The sequence below is a fragment of the Ammospiza caudacuta genome, chromosome 17, assembly GCF_027887145.1.
Source record: "Ammospiza caudacuta isolate bAmmCau1 chromosome 17, bAmmCau1.pri, whole genome shotgun sequence".
NCBI lineage: Eukaryota > Metazoa > Chordata > Aves > Passeriformes > Passerellidae > Ammospiza > Ammospiza caudacuta.
This window is the reverse complement of record NC_080609.1, coordinates 4,583,072-4,604,316: the sequence shown is the minus strand read 5'-3', so window position 1 is coordinate 4,604,316 and position 21,245 is coordinate 4,583,072. Positions and strand designations below refer to the sequence as shown.

Below are 21,245 nucleotides of genomic sequence, written 5' to 3'. Positions count from 1 at the left end.
TCCTCTCTGAGTTCTGTTCTGTGAGGGCCCAGTGGCCATTGCTGTGGGCAGGGCATGGAGGAGCTGCTCCCAGGCTGATCTCCCTCAGCAAAAACCTCAGATCTCCCAATAGATTTCTCCCCACCTACAATTTATTCATCCACATTCAATTGCAGGAAGCTGCAATGTTTTTGTCAACTCTGCACTTTCAAAGCAGGGGCTTCAATCTGCTGAGTTCTGTTCTGTGAGGGCCCAGTGGCCACTGCTGTGTGCAGGGCATGGAGGAGCTGCTCCCAGGCTGATCTCTCACAGAAAACACCTCAGATCTCCCAACAACAGTATCAGGGGCCATGATGCCTTTGGATTTCAGCTTTTCTATTTTTCATGTATTTGTCATCCTGCAGTTTTTAGTGTATAACTCCAAACTCCACACACAGTGTGAGCTGCTCTCCCATTCTGGGCAGACACAACAATTCCTGTCCAGGCCTGGGAATCAAGGACTCCTCACTGCCTCAGGCCTGAGATGGAAACAAAAGTGAGCTGGGGGAGCAAACCTGGAGTAAATGACTTCATTACCTGAAGCTGTAATTGGCAGATTAACCCCCAATTTGCACATGGACCAAACTTCTAAAAGTGTAAAAAACCATGACCTGTGGCTCATTTTGGGTGTAGGCCCTGGGGGGCTCCATCTGCCCTAAATGTACCAGAAGGCCCTTCAATAAATAGAACTGCTTTTATTCCCTTAATTCTGTCTGGCCTCTGTTTTTAAGTAGCCCCAAAGGCACCAGTTTTGGGACAAGGAGAGCAGCTGGGTTTGAGCTGTACTCAGGTCCCACAGACCCCAGGCAGCAGTGATGTTTTCATGGCTGTATGGAGAGTGTCAGAGGACCTGGCAAGACTGAGGATGACAGAAATGATCCTTTCCTTGTGTCCAGAAGTTGTGAACCCAAATGTGGGCCCAGTTTGGGCTCTCACAGTCTGACACAGACCTTGGCACAGCAGAGCCCATGAAGATGTCAGGGACTGCAGCACTCAGGACTGAGCAGTGATACAGCAGGGATGAGTCACCCCTGGCTCCCTTCAGCTCCCTAAAGGCAATTTTTGGGAGAGACCCAGAGTTGGACACAGGGGAACAGCAATGAGAGGTACAGACACAGCCTGGAACATACAGGAACTGCTGACCAGAAAGAAGAAAAACAAATTTAATCAGGAATATGGTGAAACATTGGAAGAGAGGTCCAGAGATGCTATAGGAAAGATTCAAAACTCAGCACCTATAGAGCAGAGCAAGTGAATAAAAGTATGAATAAGCAAGTGCAAAAAATCCTTAAAATGAGCATCTGTTTCTTCTGATAACATTCTGAGTCCTTTAGTCTCATTTCATCCAAGAATCAAAACCCAGTTGTGCCAAGCCCCAAAACCAAGATAAGTTCATCACTCTGAAGTGTTTACAAGATGAAGTTACAATGACAACAGATAAAACAGCAAAAAGCAGAGATTTGCAATGGAAGTGCTCAGAACAGAGCCTCAGCAGCAGCAGCATCACAGCATGTCCTACACCCATAATTAATTCATCCTGGTATCCAAAATTTCAATCCTTTCAGCAGATTCAAGTATCTTCAGAGAATGGAGCCTTTGTAAAAGGAGAATGTAATTTCAAAATCAGACTTCAGTGATGACTGAAGACAAAAGCTGAAGGTGCAATGGTTAAAGACCCTTGTCATGGCCTTATTACAATAATAAGGATGGAAATTAAAGGCATAATTGTCCTCCCTGAAAACTGTTCAATTTCTGCAACTGGGATTCTCTTTCCCCTGCATGTTCCCTCCTCATATTAAAAAAAAAAAATACCCTCTGTAATCATAAATGCTCCTATTCAAGAGCAAACTCTTTTCTTTCACCACTTTAAACTACTAAATAGCTGCCTATTTTAATATTGCAATGGATTGGAAATCATAGCTTTCTAAAGAGCAAAACACAGTGTCCTAAGAATTACTTTCTCTTCCAAAAGGCTGATTTCTTCTAGATAAATAGCATTCTATTCTATGTCAATTTATTCTAAAGGGAGAAAAGAAACCAAAGAAAAAAATATTATGCACATAGCTGGACCACAATAACACAAAGTTTTAACTTTGAAAAAGCTTGGATTTTTTCCTTACCTTGAACTTTGCCTTTTTGCATTGCTAATCTTATTAATGGGCTCTGAAATTTGCATCATGAGAACAACCAGCCTTACAACGTCCTCAGTTTGTCTACTGGTTATAAAGGTTATGTTTGACATTGGGAAACAGTGACATGCCTTGAAAAGGTAAAAATGCAACATGCTTCATTAGGGCCAGTGGGGCAACAACATTTGTCAGTGTCTTTAAAACATGAGGATCTGCACTTCCTTTTATTCAATTTAAAACAAAAAGTACCCCCCCCAAACCCAGGAAATTATGTCTTTGATTAGTGCTGTCTCTCAGGCTAACCCCAGAGTGGCCAGCCAGGCTCACAGAGCTGGAGCTGTCACCACCACAGTCAGCTCCAGAATTTTCCATTCCCTCATGCTGCTCCCAGGATAAGCAGCACACCTGAGCACACAGAGAGCAGCTGGGAACTCTCATCCCACACCTGGGGATGCTGACATTTGCTTCCAGACCAGCTCCCAGGCACTGCTCCGTGTTGGGAAGGATGAAAGTTTGACCAGAAAGTTTCACAGATATGTATGTTTACCAGAAAGATTTTTGAATGTAGAATCTGAAGATCTGAAGAAGGAATAGAAATTAAAGCCAATTTTGTTATAGAAGAAAAGAATTGCTGAGCCAGTTTTACTGGATAACCAAGGAGTCAAAGGGTATGCTAGTTAAAAGGAATTTTTATGACTTAGAGCAAAGGATAAATCCACCCCAAACAAGAAGATGTTTTTACCAAACAGAAAGATAGCACAGGCAAACAAGTCAGCAAATATGGCAGATAGAAAGGTCTCGGAATTTTCCACTGCAAGAAAACTGAAAAACATCTTCTAGCTTAAACTGTAATGTAGTAACTTCTAGTGATTGGAGAATAGTAACATAAATATGGCAATTATAAGAGTTATGATAGGCTATAGATAAAAGTTAAGGTATAGATTTGTTTGTTTAGCATCTTAATACAGTAGAACCAAAGTATATAATGCATTTGTAACCAAAACCAAAGGGTCCCTAGGTCTGCCTGCGGCTGGAGCTGACAGCTGTAGGCACAGGCTCTGTCACCCACAACCCTGGGCTGCTGTAACATCTTGGATACAATAAACTGCATTTTGGAGAGCAGCCTGGAGTCCTGCATCCCTCATTTACGCTCTTACAGCTCCACATCTACACAACCAAGAGCACAGGAATGATGCTGTCAGTCACACCCAGCAGAGCCCACACCCCGTTCTAGATGTGCTCACCTTCTGAAAACACACAAAGAACAAACCCCTGAGCTGAGAACACACTCTGTTTAAAATATATCATTGCTCATGCAATTGGAAAGCCTGAGGTGATCTGCCTGTGCCCTTCCCACCCCTGAAGGCTGCACTGCTCCCACTGCAGCCCCTTCCACCCACCCAGCACTGCAACCCCAGGGGCTGGAGGAGTCTTTGCATCAAGCTTTTCATTCCAATATCCCCTGCTATAAAGGCTTGCTGTACTCTCATCCCCTTTTCAAATGAGTCAATATTAATTTTTTTTTTTTTTATTTCAAGTAAATGATTTGAAGCTCTTCAGGTAGAAAAGTCTACAAAACAAAAATTTTCCATACTCCCTACACACCATAGTGGTAAATTTTGCATAACTTCAGTAATCTGCTGTAAGACTGGTTCAGCCATCATAAATGTCTTTTGGGGGGCTTGTAGAGCCCCATAGCCCCTTGTCAGAGTCATCTCAATGATCCCAAACTGCACACTAGGCATTGGAACAGCACAGGCTCAGAGCCTGAGGAGGGTAAACTCTTCCCACAGCTCACTCTTGATTTATTGGAACACATCTGTGATGGATAAACAGGAGCCACACAACATAAAAAGCAGCAAAGCACTTTTTTTGGATCATAGGGGACATGCAGAACACAAGCTCCAAGGCTTGAAATAGAAGGTCTTAGAGAAGGAAAAGGTCTGAGCTGAAGGTTAAATATATGCACAACATGCACTGGGAAAGTCTGTGGCTCTTGGACTCAATCCTAAACCTTCAAAGCTCTGAAAAAATACAGAATATTAAAGTGGCCCAAAAAAGCTCTTTAAAAGATACACATGACCCTCACACAGTGTCTCTGTGTTATCAAAGGGCACCATCACATTCAGAAAAAAGCTTTTGCATTTGCAATTCTTTGGCTAAAAAGAAAATACATATTCCTTCTCCCTTGTTACATTTCTGTGATTTCCTCTTTGTGAGGAGGAAAAATTGGCAGAACTGATGGCACTGAGCATTTAGAGGTTACCCAACACATGAAAATAAATCCTCTGTAAAATAATCAGGTGTGAGTTCTTACAAATCAAGAGACCAAAATCTTTCCTCCCCCATCCCAATTAATCTGACCTTGAACTGGTATTTCTAAGCAAAATTAGACAGGGGAAATACCACTGCAAAAAAATCTTCCAGCACTTTCCTTTGTTAAGTTCCTCAGACAAGACTGAGAGGGTTACAAAGTGAAAAAGGGACAGAAGTGGATGAATGAAATGGGCACAAACACACTTCCCTGTCCTCATTATTTCTGCAGCAATTTTTCAAAATGCTGTTGACACCATAATAGTCCCCAGGGAGAACATGTTAAGTAAAGGGAGAGCAGCTCCATTTATCATTAAGGGGACAGCAAATTTCCCTGTAGAAATTATGCCAACCTGCTAATACAGCTAACCAGGAACTGGTGAAACCAGATCTTGCTATTACAAGTCAAGGGCAAATGACAGGATTTTACTCTGATTATTGGGGATTTCAGAGTTGTTCATTCTGGGGAGTACATTCTACATTACTACAGCCAAACCTGGGGGTGGATAGACCAAACAACCACACTAGTAACAACATGGGACAGGTAAACATTTTACTTTGAGAAATCTGAGTTCCCGTGTCTAATTCTGGGAGTATAAAGAAAGTTTTCAAGGTTTTGTACACAAAGCCTGCATGACAGCATGGAGATACTGTTACAGCTGAAGTGGAAAAACATGTTAAAAATCTATGTTTTCCTAGGATTTGAACTTCAGCTAACTCACTTCCATTTACAGTGCCATTCCTCAGACAAGTCAGGATTTCATTAAAACAGAAAATCTCGGGGATAAAACCAGATGAAAGGGCATCCATATGTGAGAACAGGACCTGTGCAAAGCCACTTCATTTCTGCTCCTCCCTTTCAGTAACATCATTCACAATGGGATGAAGGCCAAATGCTCTGTCCTTATTTAGACAGAGCACACAAAATCCAGGTCTTTGCAAACCCAGTCAAACATTGCAATGCCTTAGTTTGGTTGCAGATGCAGATGAGACTTTTGAAGCTGCAGCAGCCAGACCAAAGAAGCAGTCTTTGATAACCCAGTGTCTGTGCCAGAACCTTCTCTGTCCATGGCTTATTTCTGTGAAAGAGGCACAGTGTCACCCTGATTAAAATTTTCTAAGCCTTCTGATGTTTACATTCTTGTAATGAACTTTCTCACACACTTTCCGTAAATAACTTATTGGTTTGCATTTTTTTATGGAGGAGGAGAAATTTGATGGACTGTTGGTTTGTCCAGTGTTATTGGAGAGGTGGCACTGTCACCCTCCAGTCCACTGTCAGTTTTCAAAATCTATAAATGCTGGAGTCAAAAAATAAACTTCCCTTTTTACCTTAAGAACAACAGCATGTCCATGTTGTGTTATTTTGTGTCTTATTGTAACAGCACAGGAATTTAACTACATTCCCTTTTCAAAGCCACAAATCCCACCATTTGCTTTACTAATCAGTTTCTACCTGCTTTCCTTTTAGCTTATTCATTTAGGAAGATGTTCTCTGTACACTTCAGTACCTTCAGCTGGAACGTCCCACCACAACTGGTCGGCTTTTTTGTGCAGAGGGGTTTGTCTTACAACTCCTACACAAGTGGTAATGGGATATTTCACCCTGTTCTTTATGCACTGGCCAGCTTCCTAAACAAAGACAATTAATTAATTCCACAGCTTTTCAGAGGGACCTGGGATAATCCTGGCAAATGCCATCTTTTGGACCTGGGTGCTGCAGAGAGGAAAAAGCATCTGCTCCACAGCAGGATGGGGTGGGCAGAGCAGCACATGGCAATCAGATGCACAGGGAAATCAGTCCTGCACCAGCTCAGAAACTGCTAAAAATGCACAGATAACACAAGGACGCGTAGGAAACACTGACACTGTGCTCTGATTATCAGGCAGAGCTTCCCCCTGATGCTTGCAGGTCTAGAGAGCATATACCTCTGCATTAATACATGCCTTGGATAATCCAGAACGCTGGGACCAGCATTTTAACAGCAGAAGGGCTCTCCCTTATCAGATATGGTTTTTAGTTTAGGCTTGAGGACACCTATAACTCTTCCTATGAAAAATAAATATTAATTCCAACTTAATTTTAAAGGGGGAAAAAATACAAGCATGGAAAGCTGCCTTATCTGGCTCAATGAATGAAGCTGTAGCCTGTTTATTTGCCTTGTTCTGTTCAAAAAGCATTTCCTAACACAGGCCCTCAGGAAAGGGGAAATGTTCAGAAAGGCTGAACCCTGAGTAGAAAACAGACCACTCGAACAAAGTCCGTGACCCTAAAGCAGAGTAGATGCATTTTAGGTCCTTGTTAAATCTTTTCAAATTGCAAATGTTGAAAAAACAGCTTTCTCATACACCACTTCTCACACAGACGAACCTGAGGGAAAAGATGCAGTTTGCCAATGTATTGATGGCTCAAATGAGTGGAATTCTGAGATGTAAACACCCCTAAGACTGGACAGTCATTCCATGGTTTTGTCATGAAGAATAATCTACTTTTTGCAATCAAACCAGGACCAAAATGGTTACCTGGTTTACAGGCATGGAGAGATGACACCCATGGGTTTGTAGGATTGCATGACACAAAGAAGCACAGAGGCTTTGTTCTCTAAATTGCTCTATTTTCTTCCAGATAACCACAAATGTCACAAAAATCACCAATCACAACTCCTTTTTGCAATGACCCATCACCACAGTGTGAACCACAACAGTTCCTTTAGTAGTCTTAATGACAACTTGGAAGATTTAGTGCCACATTTCCATAAAACAAAAAGCACTGCCTGCCCTTGCTCAGAGCCCAGTTGCAGAGCTGCAACAAATCACTTTTTTTGCTAAGATATTTTTTCCTGTAACATATAAAAGCTGTCCAATTTGTATAGAGCAGTAAAAGGCCCCTGGCTACATGCTAGGATAGAGGATATCCAAACATGCCTGGCTTCCATCTGAGTATTAATCAGAGAATATAGGAAATATGTATGTGACAATGGTTCTGTCCCCGTTCTTTCAAGTGAATAAATGTACTTTTAACTGAGAAGAAGAGAGATGTCAGTTCAGGGCTAAAGGAATTCATAAAGGCATATTTAGGACCCAGGAGAAAAGATAAAAAGACTCCTGAAATTAACATTAACAGCAAGCACACAGTGTAGCCTTAAAATATTTTTAAGGTATTAGAAACATAACACCTGAAGGCTACAAATGTGTCTTTCACAAATACTTCATCAAAGTTAACATCTGCTGCAGGGGTCATTCACCAAAATCCCACACAAAAGAAGCATTTCTCACACACAGAGGCAGGTAAAGAAAAACAGGGCTCTGCTTTTTAGCATGTGTTTAAATATTGAATATTTAGGATTCACGAATGCTTGAGGCAGGTACAGCACTGAAATTCCCCCTCTCCTGTGGGATGTTCCCAATCCTGCTGGGCTGCACTTGGCCTGGACCTTGGGCTGTAACAGATCCAGGTCCTGGAGCCGTGCAGGGAACACTCAGAGCAACTCCAATGGAAAACATCACTGGGAATTGTCTGTGCCTGGGGAAATTCTGGGATTTTAGTGCTCTGTACTGGCACTGTGTGTTTGTGTCACTCACCCCAGGTGACAATCCCAGAGCAGCAGCAGCCCCAGCCCAGTTCATGGTGATAAAGCTGCACCTGCCCTGCCAGAGGGGGAGAAAAAGTCACTTAAATTCCCCTAAACCCTGACATTAGATATATGTTATTACATGGCAAGTTCTGTTCTGTCCATAATTCTATTATAAATATAAAAACTCCAAAAGATACAGGTGGCAAATGGGTCAGCTGACCTTTTGTCTTTAAATACAGTGCTGCAGGAAATAGATTTCTGCATGGAGTTTGATTTGAAAAAGCAGAAACAGAAAATAATAATAAAAATTGAAAATGTTTGCCTTTTTTTTTTTTTTGTAGTGCCTATTAAGACTTTTGTCAAAACATTGACTCTTCTCCCCCAATTAGGGTAAATAATTATTATAATTTCATTGGTAAATAAAAATACTACATTTCAAACTTAAAAATACCAATTCTGTTTTCTGTACTAATAATATGAAAATCGTATGGTTTGATTGAAAGAGGAAAAACTTGTTCTGACAGCTTAAAAAGATAATTTGACTTTAGTTAAGTTTAATTAACATTTACACCTGCACTCTCCCAATGAGCTGAGGGGGAAGATTAGCCACAGTATATGATGCTACCAGGAGTTCAATTCAATATTTATTATTCATCCCAGTATTCTGTAGGAATTAATTCATTTAATGACCAAACAGGCATTGTGAATAATAGAATGGATTTTCAACACTTCAGATGTTTATGTCAGTGGAGGTAACAGAGAAAATGTTTACTTGTGAGGCACTGGGATGTGTTTTTCCCCTGTGTATTTCTCCTCTCCTCTGATGTTTTCACCTCAAAACCTCCCTCTCACTGATCCAGAACCAAACCAGTGCTCGTGGTGCAGCTGGAGCCCACATGAGCAGCTCCTACTGGGACAAACTCCCTCTCCAAGTGGGTAATTCTGCTTTTCAGTCCCATCCCACTGCTCTACACCCCATTTATTGAAACTCCTCTGTTAACCTTTTGTTTCACCAGTTGTTGGTTTGAACATTCATTTGGGGGTTAGATCTGTTACCCAGTTGTAGGTAATAAATTCCCAGCTATATTTGAGTTTTGCTCCCATTTATAAAACAAAAGAGTTTCAAAGCAGGTATATTTCAAGCTCTTTCCCACATTGTAAAAGAACATCACAACCCATTCCTGTTATTTGGGGATTCTTGGATCAGATTTCAATCTCTTCCAAGCCCCAATTCCTTGCCTTCATGTCAGTGACTCACGTTTTGTTGCTGTGCTCATGAAGTGTTTTATTAATGAAGATGAAATAACAAACACCCACACTCTGGCACATCTACTTCAGGCCTCACAGTTTTACTCCTCTCTTTTCTGGTACTTTCACACATTTGTTTTCCGTATTTCAGATGCTTGAGGCCTTGATAGCATCATTATGGAACTGTTTAATCAAACCCACAGTTTACTCTGACAATATTTGGCATTAGTAACAGCTATAACTCACCATAAACATTCCACTGGCAACTCACTCATGGGAGGTTTTCCAGTGGCTTTTACATAATCAAAAATCATGTGGCATTAAACAGACACTTAGATACAGACTGTAATTCTGAATTATTCTACTATGACTTTTTGTACACATAGAAGAAAAACCAGCAGATTTCTTCCACTGTTGTGTATAAATTTAACATAAAACAGTGGCAAAAATTGCAGTAGTAAAAAACTTTTGTGTTCCCCAAGTAGGGAGCATCCCTGTTCAACTGAGTGATCAAAAGACAGAATTAAAAATACTTCAATGCCCAAAATTGTGCAGGTTCAAAAGCTATTTAGAGAAAAACTTAGGAAGAATATTTATCAGAGGTTGTTAAAGGCAAAAATGGAAATTTCCAACAAGCCATTACATCTAGGGCCTAAGCTGGGGAAATTTAGGACCACAATAAAGATCCTTGCACATCTGCTAGTTCTTAAAGGTTCATAATACCCGGCCCCACTGGAATAAAGCATCATGCACAATACTCTCACTGTTGTGCTCTTAACAACACTTTCCATCTTACTTAGGCAGGAAATTACTGGCAGTTTTCTTAGGATGTAAATTGAAAAACACTGATGAGCAACAGGCAGAACTTGCAATTGCTTCAATTACTCTCATAACCCCTTCCTTTTTTAAAAACATCAATACTACAGATTGCTTTGGGGAGTTTATTTCTTCCTGCATTTTTTTAATAGTATTCTGCATTAAATGGATGTTTAGCCATCTTCTCAGAAGCAAATCCATCCCTCAGCACAAATACTTCCTTCACAGCTCCTATGGAAGGACACAAACAGCCAAGGGAAGAGATCAATATCCCACTATTTTCAGCTGTTTGGTCTTCACCCTTAATACAGTCAGACTGCCAAAATCTCCACGTGTGGTAATTGCAAATTGGTTTTAATTTTTGCACCTAATTTGCATTTCTGTTTCAAATATCCAAACACAGATGTGTCTATTGAAACAGGTACCCACAAATCTTTATTGTGGGGCTGAGAGATTCCTGCTAAAATGCTCCAAGCAAATGCTTTGACCTTTCCCCAGCAGAAAGTTCACAAGTTTCACGTGAAGAATACCCAAGTGCTCTGTGATGTGAGGGCATTTATCCAATCACCCCTTCAGCCATCTCCCCTCCTGTACACATTCTCCCTTTTGGGAAGTGCACTGACAACCAGCACATTCTGTTCTCTGCTAAGTAAATAAGAAGAGGGTGATTAGCCATTTTCCAGAGGAACCTGAGATGTGCTGGACTTTGCTGACTTGAACTCTCAGGTGTCAAAATTCTATCCTGTAAAAGCTCCTATCATCTGACATTTATACAGACAGGAATATTTTCCTCCACACTCATGCTAATATGGCCAACAAGACACTGTCACTGCTCACTTCCACCTAACCCACAATAAAGATTAGTTCTGGAACAAAATTAAACTGCCTCAGATGTGATTTTTCCCAGATTTTACTCTCTCCAAGCAAACCACATCTATTACCAGTGAAAAACAAAGAAAATTGCACGTGGTAACTCATTTCAGTCTCTGTCAAACTGGTGCTTTCCCTGCAAAAGTAAATAAAAGATTCCCAACAGTAAATCTCAGACCTTTTATGAATCTGATAACCTTTCTTTCAATAATGAAGTGGAAAAATCCTAAACCCAGAGCCAGGGCACTGAGCACACATTTAACACAAGCTCAGTGTAGTGCAAACCATTTTCAGAAAAACCCAACTTTTGAGTTCCATGCCAGTGGATAAACATAAACCCCAGACATTTTATAAATCTGATAACCTTTCTTTCAATAACAAACAGGAAAAATCCTACAAATACTCACAAGTTTGAAAGAATCTAGGTTGTTTTAAAAATAAAAAAAAAAAAAAAAAAATTTTGCATATTCAAAAAAGCTTTTTTCCCCACCATTATTACATCTGTTCTCTGCCAGGTAAGAACACTACAGCACCAACCCCACATTTTGGGGAGCCTGGGAGGCAGCAGGGGCAGTGCCTGCCCTGGCACAGCAAACCACAGCCGGGGCACTGAGCACACATGACCACCAGCTCAGTGGAGCACAAATCATTGTCAGAAAAGCCCAAATTCTGAGTTCCACGCCTGTGTCTGGATCTGCGCTCCGAGGAGCAGCAGCGCTCAGGCGGAGTGCGGCTCCCTGGCACGGTTTGCTGCCGGCTGTCACTAGGTGGCACCTTGGCATCGCTCTCCGCATCTCGCGGTGCCTCCTGCATCCCGAGCATCGCCGGTGTCGGCATTCTGTGCCTGTGTTGACTCCCGAGATGTTAGGAAGTCTTTTTTCTCCCAGCCCCAAGACTGAAGAAGAAGCAGAGACTCTTCGGTTCTGCCTCTCAAAGTTGTTTATTTTCCCTTATCTGTTCCATTCTTTCTCTGACCTGCTGAGATCTGTCCAGCAGGTCAGTTTGAGGCACACTGCATCACTTTGGGGTGGTGTCAGCTTTTTATACTAAGAACTACATGTATTTTATTTACAATAATATTCCAATACCTATCACCTGTGTTAGACAGTCTGTCTCTACTCTAAAACAATCCAAAAGTGTCGCCATCACAGCAAAGTACTCTCACCACAGCAGAAGATGGAGGGCAAGGAAGAAGGAGGACAGGACATGCCCCAGATTCCAGGTACCATCACTGCAGAAGATAGAGGGCAAGAAGAAGAACAGGACATGCCCATATTCTTCCATCTTGCCTCCTGAACCCCCATTCTAAAACCCCCAAAATTCTACTTTTTCACCCCTTGACAAATTAACTATCATTTACTCAAACTCTTGTGGCTTGTAAGTCCTCACACAAAGTTGGTAATTGTTTTCATGGGCTAAAATCAAAGGCAGGGGTGTTTTTTACTCTGTGCCAAAGTCTCTGAGCCCCCTGGCAGGGTCTGGAGCCCTCCAGGGCAGCCAGAGCAATGTCCTGGGTCCCCACACCCAGAGTGTTGCCCAAATCACCAACGGGATGGCACTGCCGTGGAACGTGCATTGAGCTGTTTATTTTCCAGCATCAGTCTCATTACATGGTTATGGCAATAAGAAAATGCCATCAACTCGCATCCCAAGCAGCAAACTAAAAACTTAATGTTACAACTTACTTTAAAACTCTTTTAACTAATCACACAAAGCAAAAACATATTAATAGTAGTTCTATCCAATCTCTATAAACACACGTACATTCAGTTAAAACAATGCTTGCTTGTTTCAAGTACAATACCTGATTGCAAAAATGCACAAAACTCCATTATTAAGCTTAAAACTTCCTAATATCATGCTAAAAATACTTTTCTACAACTTAAAAAGTTATTCTAAAAAAGCATTAATACACAAGCCATTGTTCTACTTGTCCTTACTTTTCTACTTCTTACATAAGTTTTCTACTAACTTATCTCATGGCTACTGCTTAACTCTAATCACAGTTTTACTGTCCCTAAAACCTACCTTCTGCAGCTTTCCCAAATCCCTCTAATTTTATAAATTCCCACCCAGAGCTCAGCCAGCACCCTGCTGAGACCTCAGCTGGGCAAACACAACCTCCTGCCTTGATTCCTCTGCCCCACATCCTGTCCTGTTGGTATTCACAAGATCTACCCCCAAAAACTGGCTCATAATACACACCCCACTGCCTTTGTCCAAATGACAGCACTGCTGGTAAGAGTGAGCATTGGCAGGGGTAGCTGTCTCATTTATATCCCTCATCCTGATGTATAAATTAAACATAATATATTTAAATTATAGAAAATTAAATAAAATAAATTAAAATTATATAAAATTAAATTATGTAAAATTAAATAAAATTAAGTAAAACTAAATTATGAATAAAATAATAAAAAATAAAACAAATGTAAGTACCTAAGTAAATATAATAAAATATTATAATATTAATAAATATAATGATATAATATAATTATATTATACTCTAATATAATCTAATAATACAATCTGAAAATAATATAATCATATGATATAATCATATAATCTAATATAATAATTTTGTTTACACATAAAATATAAAATATAAATGAAATAGAAGCAGAAATTCTGTTTCTCATCAGAGTTCTCCAAGATTTTTATTGCTGGATTCCAGAAGCAGGTTTTTTGAGTTTGTTTGATTGGTTTTGTTTTCTTGTCAAATCCTGCGTATTAGTACTTTACAAACACTGTTACTATGGGTAGAACGCAAAATAAAAAGAAAATTAAAAATACTATCTGAACTATAAATACTTTCTGTATTAATGATGCAGTGATTTATCTGCCTCTAAGACACTTGAAAGTACCAAAATGAATGGGATGTGATTCCCACACCCCACTGAACAGACCTGGTTTGATGGTTAAGACTCTTGATGTGCAAACTGTTATGCAAATCCATAATTGTATTCATTTATTCTCCCAATAGCCCATTTTCACAAAACCTGACTGAAAACTAAGATTCAAATACCAAGTAAAGCAAAGTGATCACTTCCCCTTTAGTTTCGCTTGGCCGGTGCAAGCAGAAATGACAGCAGTGCTGCATGAGATGGATTTTTATGCCCTGTTTGTTACAGCCTCTCCCACCCATCTCTGGGTGCACACTGCACCCTACAACCAACTCAGTCCTGCTGGCAGTGAAGAACATCAACTTCTGCTCACCTTTCATACAGCTCTGGTGCAGGCACTGCCTTTTCCTGCACCTCCATCCATTTATTCTTGGATTGTGAGCATGTTAGCAAGCCCCTCCCTGAAAGCCTACTAAATTCCAGTATTTAGAAGTACCAAAATTTCATTACTAACAGCAGCAAAAACTTTTGGTTTTCTCCTTTGCTTTTTCTGCACTTCCTTCTAAAAGAACCCAATTTCTTCTTTAGACATGTCTTGTGTCTGTGCTTAGCTGCTGTCTAAATCCAGCTTTCCTTTCCACACCAGAATCATGATTATTCATGCACATGCAAGGATCTTTTATCAACCCATACCTGGCATTTCAGCAGCTCTCTGGATTCACCTGCTTGTTAGCACTTGAATTTCCTGCTACTGGAAATGGTTTATTCTTATTTTATTTAATCTCCCATCTCCTTGGCTAAAGCACAAACACAGAAGAATCTCTAATGGTAAAATGAAGGGAGGCTGGGAGAACAGGGCAATTTCTTAGTTTCATCTCTCCTGCCAGAAAAGATGACACCTGACTCAATTTTAATCAATGAAAAACTCAAAACCTCAACCATGTCAACTTATCCTGGAGATCTGCTTCTCTACAAATAATAAATCAGCTCCAGCTCTGTAGACACCACACCATTACCACTCCAGGCAAGGTTAACTCTGATAAACAACATTCAGCACCTGATTTAAAAACAACACACAAGTACAGGCTGCTGGAACAGGGAAAAGGTGTCAATATATTACAGGAGTTTGAATCTAAGGATAACTGGTTTGTCCTAACTTCATTCATCACTAAATAATATTTGTAATTTGAGGATTTTTCCCTATATAACCACTTATAGTAACACTGTCTCATCATTTAAATGATACTGGAGTATTTTCTAGGAGACATTTCCAGAAAATGTGGAAATATTCTTCATAATATATAGAATAATAACACACAGCCATGGGAGCAAAACCCTGTGAGCAGATGGAGGTGGAAGGAGCAGAACTCAGCATTCTGTACCTGCTTCTGACTTCTCCCATCTGCTGTGCATTAACACAGCAACATTTCATCTGCCTGCATTCCCAAATCAGTAATGAGATGGAAAACTTCACAAAATCTTCCCACAATAATCACCTCAAGTAAAATTTTCCCCTCATACTCATTATAAACCACTCTCTGATCCTCATGACAGAGCTGTAAAGAATTTTCTCTATTTTTCAGTAGATGAGATAGTTTCCTCTATTTTCAGTATAAATGAGTTTGAGAAATAAAACCAAATTTAGCCAGATATTCCCCTGATTTGTTGGTTTTATCGGCACGAGTTAGATCAGCTCTGTTACTGTTTGAGATGCCTGCACAATGCACTTTCCCTTCTCCCCTCCCACCCAAGCCATTATCCAAATGCTCTCTGATGATGCTCAGGGAAGACTTATTTTTGCTTTCAGTTCTATTGTTCTCTCCCTGCTAGTGACAGATTCATTTAATATGTTTTTAAAGGATGCTAACACACATTCTATTCAATAGGAATCTGAAATTTAAAGAAATCCACCATTCTTTCTTTTTTTTGCAAGTCATTATCCCCAGCTAATAGATATCCCTCCTGAAGCAGCAGTAGAGATGAAGTAATTTCAGGTACTATCACATTTCTATTCAGATCACAGACAGCAATTCTTGCAGCGATTTTATTTCTCAGCAAAAATCATTATTGTCCCTCCTGAATTACCCTGAAGAGTTCTATTTTACTCCCACTACCTCTTCTCAACATTTCTTGATTAAAAAAACAGTACATGATATTTGTTATCAAATATCAATACATAGACAAGAGTGGGAGAAATGGGGACTGGGGGAAAAGCAAAGGCACTTTAGAAAACATAAACCTTTAATAAGCAGGAAGGAGAATTTAAAGCAGCCTAAGAAAGACTGTGAACTGCAGATAGAAGAGTGTAGCACTTCGAGGAAACCAGAAGAAAAAGGGACAGAAATCCAGGGATCCAGCCCAAATCCATCCCTCCATGGTCTGTCAGACTCTTTAATTTTACAACTTCCTAAAGCTTCCAGTAATAATTCCTCCAGTTAGATTTTCTTAGCTCTGCAGGTACAACCAACTGCCTGATGAGATTTAAGAACAAAAGAAAGGCTTTAAAAGACTCAATCACTCAGCTTAATGAAAACATCTTGAATTATTTAACAAACAATCTATTAGGCAGCTCCAGCTATCAGGAAACATGAAGTTTGATAGATCTGACTCCCTGCTGGAGTTTTAGATCACAGTGACTCCAGCCCCTTCCATGCAGTCTCAGTGATGTAACACAGGAGTGAATTCAGCCTGAGATTGAGCTGCATTAGACTTTGATACAGGATCTGTCACTAAGAGCAGGAAAAGCAGCCAACAATTATTTAAAAAAAGAAAAAAAAACTGGAAATAAGCTTTTCAGGCCCTGGAACTAGGGTATTATTCAATAATTCGTTCTCAGGTCCATTTGAATTCTCATCTGTCAACTCTCCTTTTATTACCAGACTGTTCTATAAGCAATGATCTGGCAACACACTTGAAAAATCTACGTATTCCTCCTCATCCATCACAACAAACAATTTTCCAAGCAACAACAGAGACGGTGTAATTTCAAGAGCAATAAGCTCAACTCCTAACTCATTATTTTTATGCCATTGTGGTGTGGCATAAGAAATATCATGGAAAACAGGAAACCTTTTCCTCTTCTCATCACAACCCTCTTCAATACATTAAAATGCATTCCTAAAAGTGTCTCTAGAACACTTTCCATCACTCAAAAATGAGCGAAAAATAATTAAAGTCCAAGTTACTGAGGCTCAAGGAAGACAATTGAAATCTTGTTTGTTAAGTCACTACTTCAATGTCTGAGGACACTTTGTTACAGACAACAAAAGGATTCAATCACAGGAAAAATAAGAAAAATAAAAATAGAACTCTCTGAGACAGTTTGACCAAGCAATTCAGTAAAGCCCCATCTCAGTACAAAATGACAGGTGTTCATCAAATCTTGTTCTGCACTTGTAAAAACATTTTTTAGTTCAGAGTACACATTCAGCCAGAGAAACACTACATCATTCTTCAAAACATTCCTTTTTAACTGACACAAACCTAATTTCCATGCAAATATATGAAGCACAAAAAACCCAAGTTCCTAAAAATAAACCTCCACCTCTCAGAACATCATTCTCAAAGTTAACTTTTGACAAACCAACAGAAAGGCTGCGACTTTGTGTAGCAAAATGTTCCAGCAAAAAGCATCAGTGCAGGAAGAATTATTGAAAGATATTCTTCCAAAACCTACTATACAGGGTAAAAAAAAAAAAAAAGGATCCTGTCAAATCATCAGAGAAACTAAAAACCTCTTGTATACATTTCCACTTTTCAAGATATTTTTTTATTTCTGTTGGTGTGACTAAGCACTTTCCAAGCCAGAGATTTCCAACTGAAAGACAGTGTTCATTTGGAGAGGGTCCAACCACCTCCTCCTTTCAGGGAGCTGTTAATGGTTGATGTTCATGTTTAAAACAGCATTAATCCTGCCTGCAAACAGGGAGAAGGGGGTTGCCAAACATTCAAAATACTGAGTATTTCCTTATTCTGGCATAAATCCACACTCCTACAGCCTCGAGTCTGAGGGGATACAGATGAGATAATCAGAAAAAGAGGGGGGAGAAATACCCAAACTAAGTGTTCACAGTGACATCATTTCAATTCCTGGCACTATCCAAGGAGAGGCACTTGGAAAGGCCCTGTAGCACAATATTACTGCTTTAGAGAGACCCAAAAACATATTAAAGGACCTTTACTGCAGTGAATGATTAACTCTGAGTGACATCAGCCTGTGCTGACTATCACCAGCCCCTCTGTAAATCAGACAGGGCTGTAAATCCATAGACCTCAGCATAACCTTGGTTTGTGGCACACATTTCCTGCCAAAATGGGATATTATACAGAAAATGGAGCATGCAGCACAGACACAGGGTAGGTTATAGCCAACCTTTAGGCCAGGATAAGGCAGATCCCTTTTGGTCCAGCCCTGCTCAGTTTCCATCCAGCAGGGGCCTTGCCCTTGTGCATGCTTTGCTCTGATCTCACCCAAATTTCTACTTTCTCTCTTTGCACCTGCCCTCCTCACTATAACATGGAATTTCAGAGGTGTTTCCAGTCATACCCCGCCCTCCCATTCCTCTGATTTTGCAGAGGGGTGACACAGCTTGGAGCCCCTCTGAGTGTGCAGGTGACACAATTCATAGCACAAAGAGAGAGCCACGGAGCTATTAATGAACCCAACTGCAGCAATTCTAATCACTTTGCCTCTCTTTGCTAAGACAGATATTCCCTGTACTATATATTCACATATTAAAGAGCATTTAAGCCAATTCAAGTGCAGTCACTTCAAAAGCAGCAAGGTGTCACAGGTAAGAGTTAGTGCCAGTGATTGATGACTGAAGCAATTTAAAAGAAGATCTAAACTCAGTTACAAAATCTAATCTCTTCAGCAAAATGCTTTACTTACTGGACCTTGAGGACTGTTCTTGGCACTGGAAACCAGAGTCATAACATCAGATTTATAGTCCTGAAAAGAGAAAAGGGGGAAAAAATAGTCAGATTAAAGATAATAGATGGCACTTTACATGTCAGGAATAAAGACCAACATTGAGCACCACTGTGATTGGACTCAGAGGTGCCATTAGTGAAACATTTGATTATGGAGATTTTCATTGCTGTTCAGCTTGTGCCTTAGACCCTTCTGACTGAATTACACACTTTTTTGGTTTTACCATAATGATCCCCAAGGAAGGCAGCAGCCGGATGTCTCTTTTGGAAGGCAGTGGGGTGGAAGGACAGGATTTCTGCCTTTCAGAAACTTGGGAGAGAGCTCCATTGCACTTCCTGAACCAGCCCTGCACATGAAATTTGGGTGACAGTTTCCCAGCCACTCAAAATTCTCTCAGCACCTGATGACAAATGACTCTCCATTCCATCAGAGGGACCATGGTTTATGTCCTGTAAATGCTTATGTCCTGTAAATGCCAAAGCCCTGCAGCACAGGCTGAGCAGCCCATGGCTATGCTGCCTCACCATTCTTGTGTCACATCTCCATTTAGGTGCACCCTAAAGCAACGTAAAATCCTTAATTTTTTACCCCTCAGGAAGCTTCTCCTACAGCCCAGCTGGCATTCCACAAGTCACAAATCAGTTTGGGGCTTGGGCATGAGAAGAAGCTGAGTACTCTGCTGTGACTGCAGATAATACAGAAACAGAGGCTTGGAGGGGCTTTTAACAGGTGATAGAAAGGAAATGCCAGCGTCTAAACACAGGTGCAATAAATTCAAGTGCAAGTCTGCAGTAATTAAAACAGTTCTGATTTTAAAAGGCTATGTTAGAAAGAGTTAGCAAACCAAATTCTTGCCTCTCTCCTAATGAATACAGCCATTACACTCTTATTTGTATTTTGAAAAGGCCTCCCAGGGCTGGCCTCCTCTTCTCATGCTATCCCTGTCAATAAAGATCAGATTTACAGGGCAAGCCAAGCAACACAGTTCCCCCTATTGTTTGGGAATTGAAGTCTGATAAGCTGAAATTGAGGCCTATCTATCCAAGACAGCAAAGAGTAACTGCTATAAACTTCTAATTATCATCATCAAGCATGCCTCCATTTATAAAGCTTCTAGAGCCTTTATTTATAGGAGATGTGCTATGACCCAGGAGACAGATCATATTTCAGGGAGCTGGTAGTAATTCTCCATCCTTCACCCTGAGTATCTCCAAGTCTCTGAACTGCACAAATTAGAGTATCCCTCGCTGTCCATTCCATTTAGCCATTGCAAACACCATCTCCTCTACAGCAAGTGCCAACAAACAAACTTCACAAGGTGTCAATAGATAAACTACCACCAAAATCACCTCCCAAACCCCTGCAGCCCAGTTCCATTTCTTCCATAGAGGACAGCAGTCACTGTTATCCACTAAGAAGCTGCAAACTGAGACCAACATTGAAGAAAACCACCAAACAAATCTCTGTTCCAGCCCTGGGTGGTGTCACAGTGCCTTCCTACCCCTACCCACTGCTGTGCCTTTGCTGCCTTTTCAGGTTTTCGCTCCTGTCACTCTCCTCCCTTGTGTCCCTGCTGCCCCAGAGCCCTTTCCCTGCTCCTGCTTTGTGCTGCAGGATGGATGTGCAGCTCTTGGTATTCCCTGCCCATTTCCTTCCCCCCTGGCTCCAGAGCTCCTCAGGCTGCACCATTTCCCTGGGATCACAGCTTCACAGTGCTCAGGAAGGACTGGGGCAATCCAAACTAACCTTTTTGTAGGGCTGTTCCTCCTGGGAAACTCCCTAGGAGAGGCAGAGAGACAGCACATTTTTGTTTCACACCACTCTTCCAGAAGGCAATGCCCCGAGTTCCAAATAAATATGACATTTTAAGCAGCTATTTTGCAAATATACTTCTGTTTCCTCCCCAACCCAGCTAATCTCTAAGCATTGCACAGCTCTGTGTAGCAGTAATAACAAATTAATAAACAGCTTTAGGCCAGTGCTGCATGTGGGACAGCTCCTTGGGAAGCTCGTGCTATGCTCTCTGTTAATAACTCCCTTACCACCTGTGAAAATCAAGGCACACTGAAGCAGAAAATAAAAGCAAAAATAGCAAAACTCCTCAGGTTTAGGTTGTGTTTTTAGGGGGGCAGAGAATTCCAACAACAATCCAGATTAATCTAAACCTGTTAGCAAGAGCCCAAATCCTTTCTCCAGTAATTCCAGGTGCTTGGACTGGGATGCACCAAACCCCCTTCTCCTGAAATCACCATTCCCTCACTCCAGCAGCAACAGCAGCATTCAGCTCTGATAGACAAAGGAGATTAATTCCCATCATAACGATTTTCACATCTAAGACACTTTCCTCTACACCATTTCTGTATTTACAGCAAACAAAAAATTGGTTTGTGGAGTTGCTTTCACACTCATTTTCAGGTAATGTGTCACAATGATATCTGGTACATGTTCAGGTTATGCAGAGTATTGTGCCACTGACAAATCATTTAACTATGCACTTGTC

General features: G+C 40.7%; 1 protein-coding gene across 1 annotated transcript in view; it reads right to left on the bottom strand.

The window, feature by feature from the left end:
• The window catches only part of RBFOX1 (RNA binding fox-1 homolog 1), a 1,162,152-nt gene that overhangs the window by 1,013,082 nt on the left and 127,825 nt on the right, over window positions 1–21,245 (bottom strand). The window contains exon 2 of the mRNA XM_058816205.1: window positions 18,704–18,763. Coding sequence (XP_058672188.1) covers window positions 18,704–18,763 — 60 coding nt within the window. The remainder of the gene's footprint in view (window positions 1–18,703; window positions 18,764–21,245) is intronic.